This window comes from Marmota monax, unplaced genomic scaffold (assembly GCF_021218885.2).
Source record: "Marmota monax isolate L192 unplaced genomic scaffold, Marmota_monax_Labrador192_F-V1.1 WCK01_AAM20220418_F8-fsc00243, whole genome shotgun sequence".
Lineage (NCBI taxonomy): Eukaryota > Metazoa > Chordata > Mammalia > Rodentia > Sciuridae > Marmota > Marmota monax.
This window is the reverse complement of record NW_026694604.1, coordinates 2203343-2208432: the sequence shown is the minus strand read 5'-3', so window position 1 is coordinate 2208432 and position 5090 is coordinate 2203343. Positions and strand designations below refer to the sequence as shown.

The 5090-nt window shown below is 50.5% G+C and overlaps 1 protein-coding gene across 1 annotated transcript; it reads left to right on the top strand.

Annotated features, from left to right (window-relative positions):
• Positions 1-336: 336 nt before the first annotated feature.
• Positions 337-2894, top strand: LOC124077701 (sex hormone-binding globulin-like). The gene is made up of 4 exons (XM_046422206.1): positions 337-415; positions 1627-1763; positions 2111-2318; positions 2746-2894. Exons 1-4 carry the CDS (start codon positions 337-339, stop codon positions 2892-2894), a joined length of 573 nt encoding a protein of 190 aa, XP_046278162.1.
• Positions 2895-5090: the final 2196 nt, after the last annotated feature.

Below are 5090 nucleotides of genomic sequence, written 5' to 3'. Positions count from 1 at the left end.
GCGCTCACCTGTAATCCCAGCGGCTCTGGAGGCTGCGGATAATCGCAAGTTCAAAGCCAGCCTCAGCAAAAGCGAGGCCCTTAGCAACTCAGTGAGACTCTGTCTCTAAATATAACGTATACAGAAGAGGGCTGGGGATGGGGCTCAGTGGTTAAGCACCCTGGGTTCAATCCTCAGTACCCCCCAAAAAAAGACAGATGCCCCCTGGTGCAGGCCCAACGGAAGCTTTCCCACCCCTAAGCTTGGATCAGCTGAGTGACGGACCACCAGGCTCTGCAGCTGGTCAGAGTCCCCCCGCCCCGGGTAGCCATGCCTGGTGTATATCAGGGAGGGAGAATGAGGGGTGAATCATGTTCTAAGAGCGAGGGGGTCCAGACAAACCCAGGCTCTGACAGTCACCCTCCATATGACTCAGGTAAGCCAAGTCACCGCTCCAAGCCTCAGTCTCCTCATCTCTAAAATGGGCAACACCATTCCTACCTCGAGGGATTTTTTTTTTTTTTTTTTTTTTTGGAGTAGATGAGAAGGTGCTAGCTCTGTACCTGGCACCTGGGCTTGTGGGCGACCTGAACTTTCCACGGTCCCACATGGGGAAGGTTGAGGCCACCGGCCACCCAGAACCAAGGTCTATTATTGGGTCTATTAAGGGGGCCCCTGGGGGAATTGTATTTCCAGGGTCCCTCTGAGACTGGGATTGTCGGGGGCGCCTGGTCAGGGCCAGGACACCCTGGGGCTCACCCCTGTTGAGTGCACTCAAGGGGCCCAGAGACCCCGCCAGGCCCTTGCCCACCCCTGCCCTTGCGCTGGGCAAGACTGCATTCCCCATTTTGCTGAAGTGGGGCCCAGTCTCAGAGAAGCTTCGGATTGGTCCCTGGTGGCCACTGGGGCCTTGGTGAGGTCAGGGCAGAAGCCTGGGCTTCTGGCTTGGGAGGACCCTGGGGACAGGAGTTGGGGGGTCTCTGATCTACTCAGAGATCCTTCTGGCTGTGCAGCTCTGTCACCCCTCTGGGCCTGGCCGGGTGGGCAGTGGGAACTCTCACCCTCCTTTTGCCCTATATCTGACATCCCTGGGGGCCGTGCTCGGCCAGGCGGGGCTTTGACGACCCACAGCCATCATGGAGCGTGGCCATGTCCTGCCTGTGGCAGGTTCTGAGCCCCAGCACATGGCTGGGGAGGGTGGGGCTTACTCCAGGTTCCTTCCTACATTTCTGTGCTATTCTAGAAGAAACTGCAGACAAGGTGAGGACAAGGGCCTTCCATCATCACCCTGTTAGATTCAAGGGCCATCAAGTTCAGAGAGTTGAGGTGCAATGCACTTGTACTGTGTCCCGTGTGAAGTCTGAGCTGCACTTTCTGCTGTGCAGGACACTGCTGGGCTGGTGGGAGTCCATGGGAGAAGTGACCACGTGTTCCAGTCTCCTGCCATGGCCTGACAAGCTGCTGGCAAACTCAGCGGCTTAAACACAGCCATTTCATGATGTCTCCCTACTCCTGGGTCAGGAATCCAGGGAGGCTCAGCAAATGACCCTTCTGTTCTATGAGGTGTCTGCTGGCAGCTGCCAGCAAGGCTCTTCTCTTCATGAAACCCCAGCCTTGAGGTCTCAGGATGATCTTTTCTCCCTGCAGACATTCCTCAGCCTCACATAGAGCCCTTGGCCTTCTCTCTGGACTTGGAATTTAAGCTGGCGGCAGGCTCAGGCCATCTCCTTGCCCTTGGGGAACCAGAGACCCCTTCTTGGCTCAGTCTTCATCTCCAAGATCAAGTAAAGGGGGAGGGTAGGGGGCGCTGCCTGTATTCAGTAAATCCTGAGAGCAATGAGGGCCTCCAAATTTTCAATATTAGGCAAGTTTAAGGATAGGGGTGGGGAGTCAGGAATATATCTTAAAGTTGCCTACAGCAAGCAAACAGCTTTAGCTTATATTAAGGGGTGGGGGGGGGGTTATAGAAAGTCAAACCAGGAAAATTAGGGCAGGATGTAAGTGGTGAGAACAGTCGGTAGGTAGAAGTGTGGTTTAAAGACTGAATTAAGGCAGCTAGAGTGGGGCCACAAAGAATAGGTATAACCCATTCTTTCCTCCCTTACTCCTGTCCCTGTCTCTCACACTGCAGAAAGTAGTGCTGTCTTCTGGGGCAGGGCCAGGGCTGGCTCTGCCCCTGGTTTTGGGAATCCCTCTTCAGTTGAAGCTGAGTATGTCGGGAGTGGTCTTGAGCCAGGGGCAGAAGACAGAGGTCCTTGTTCTGCCTCCTTTGAGCCTTGGCCCCCTCCTCAACCTTTGGACCCAACCTCAGGGCCGGCTCTTCCTGGGAGCTTTACCAGGTAAGTGAGATGTTCAAGTTCCTCAGTACCTCAAGGGAACTCTGGGACAGAAGAAGAAAAGACCACAAAAAAGAGGGAGTCCTTCTCCTCTCTGAGAGGACCCACTCTTTCTCCCTTGACAGTGTCCCATTCTCCCCTTTTCTATCCCTTCTTATAAAATCATGCCTGTTACTCTGACATAAAAATAAAGGAGGGGGGAAGGGGGGATAGGGCTGGAGATACAGTTCAGCGGTAGAGAGCTCGCCTAGCGTATACTAGACCATGGGTTTGATCCCCATCACTGAGAAGAAAAAGAAAAAAAAAAAAGATAAGGGGGCAGTGGGAGGAAGTACTTTTGGAAATTCAGTTAGAGAACTGAAAAGTAAGGAGTTTCAGGATTCAAGGCACCCTAATGCTCTAATGCCACCTCTATGCCACCTCCCTCTAGGAGAGGACTCTTCTGCTTCCTTTTGCTTGGATGGCCTTTGGGCACAAGGACAGAAACTGGACGTGGACAGGGCCCTGAGCAGAAGCCAGGACATCTGGACTCACAGCTGCCCCCAGATCCCAAGCAATGGCACTGATAACTCCCATTAAACCCCCTATGAATGTGATATGCTCATTTATTCAACAAACACTTACTGTGTACAGGCAAGGGACCAAACACTGTGTCAAGCATTGAGATATACTGACAAAAACAGTCCTGGTTCCCACCCTCACGGTACCCAACAGTCCTATGGGAAAGGGAGGCTTCAAATGCTAACAAATAAGTGGATGATTGGAAACTGATAAATGCCATAAAAAAGCAGTCAGAAAGTTGTAAAAGTACCTGGTGTGATGGTGCCCACCTATAATCCCAGCTACTCAGGAGGCTGAAGCAGGAGGTTCTTAAGTTTGAGGCCAGCAACTTAGTGAGATCTTGTCTCAAAAAAATTTTAAAAAGAGGCTGGGAATGTAGCTGAGCGGTAGGGTGCTTACCTAGCATGCGGAAAGCTTAAAATCAATCTCCAATAATGAGAAGAAAAAAAGAGAGAGAGAAAGAAAGTTGTGGAAGCATAGAGACTAGGTAGGAGGTTCTAACCTAGTCTGGGAGTCAAGGGGGCTTCCCTGAAGAAGTGGTGATGAAGGCTGAGATCCCAGCAATAGCACCCACAGGCGTACACACACAGACACAAGTCACTTTCTGGAAACTAGGAACCCAGCCTTTCCCTCCACATCTACTCCCTCTGACACTCCATTTTCCTTCCTCAGAGATCAGATTAGAATTTTCTTGTTACCATCATTGTGGTCCTTGGACTCGCCATTGCTGCCCAGGGAAAGAGCAGCAGGGGGCGTGAGAGGGTCAGAGAGAGATGGAGCAGGGGTTCTAAGAAAAGGGGTAGAAGAAGAGAAAAATAAAAAGGGAGGGGGGACAGGATACGTAGCTCTGTGGTTAGAATAGTCGCAGCATGTGCAGCAACCTGGGTTCCATCCCTATGGAGGGTGGGGTGGTGGTAGCAGTGGGAGAATAGTAGAAAGAAAGAAAGAAAAAAAAAGAGAGAAGGGGGGCAGAGAGAGAGAGTGACCTCATCTCTCTAAGTCTTTGTCCTTGCTGTGTTCCCAGACCAATTCATCTCTATTCCATTAAATAAGAACTGACTTGTACTGGTCCCAGTTAGAAAGCGCAGTCAGATTCAGGAAGATCTCTGTCCTCAAGTATATGGGATCCAGGCCTCCTCATTCCTTAGACCTCTGGAGAATCCTGGTGGCCCCCAGCTTCTAATCTTCAATCCTCTTTGGAATCCTTGGGAGTCCCAGTACTCCAGCCTTCAGTCTGCACCTTTTAATTCTCATTTCTTTCATGAACTCTTATTTTATTTTTGGTACAGGAGATTGAACCCAGGGGCGCTTTACCACTGAGCCACATCCTCAGTCCTTTTTTTAATTTTTTATTTTGAGACAGGGCCTCATTAAGTTTTGCTGAAGCTGGCCTAGAACTTGTGATCCTCCTGCCTCAGCCTTCAGTGCCCTCTCAGGAACTGTTAAACCATTTCCCATATCTTCAGACCCCATGGTAATCCCAGTGTTGCAGCCTCCCAGTTTCTTACAAAGATCTTCCGACCAGGAAGCCAGGCAACAGGGTGTCATTCATTGGACCTCCTATGGCCTTTTGCAGATATCAGCCAGGGCAAGGAGACTTCAGTAGAGACTCTTGTGTGGAAGACAGAAAAATCCTAAATCTGGCTTTGTAACCCTCTAAATCCTAACCTTTTAGACCTTCCTGGGGTCTACAGCTGCCTGCTCCCACCCAGCAGTGTTTGTAAGAGGTTCTCAGAATGCCAAGGGAGTCCACATTAGATTCTGGTCCCTAGTCAATGTTCAGGGTCAACCTAGGCCAACTGGGCATAACCTTTCAACTGCTACTTACTGAGCACCTACAATTGCCCATCACTGTTGTGGACACCAAGGATGCATTGGTAAAAAAGGCACATACAATCCCTGCTGTTATGAGGGAAATAAGCAGCCCATAAATAAGAAAACAAATATATAGGCAGCATCATTTCAGACAAGTAGAGCTCTTAAGGGAATAAAATCTGTAATATAGCCAGGCATGATGGCACACGCCTATAATCCCAGCTGCTCCGGAGGCTGAGGCAGGAGGATTGCAAGTTCAAAGCCAGCCTCAGCAAAAGCGAGGGGGTAAGCAACTCAGTGAGACCCTGTCTCTAAATAAAATACACAAAGGGCTGGGGATGTGGCTCAGTGGTTGAGTGTCCCTGAGTCTGATCCCTAGTACTGGAAAAAAAAAATCTG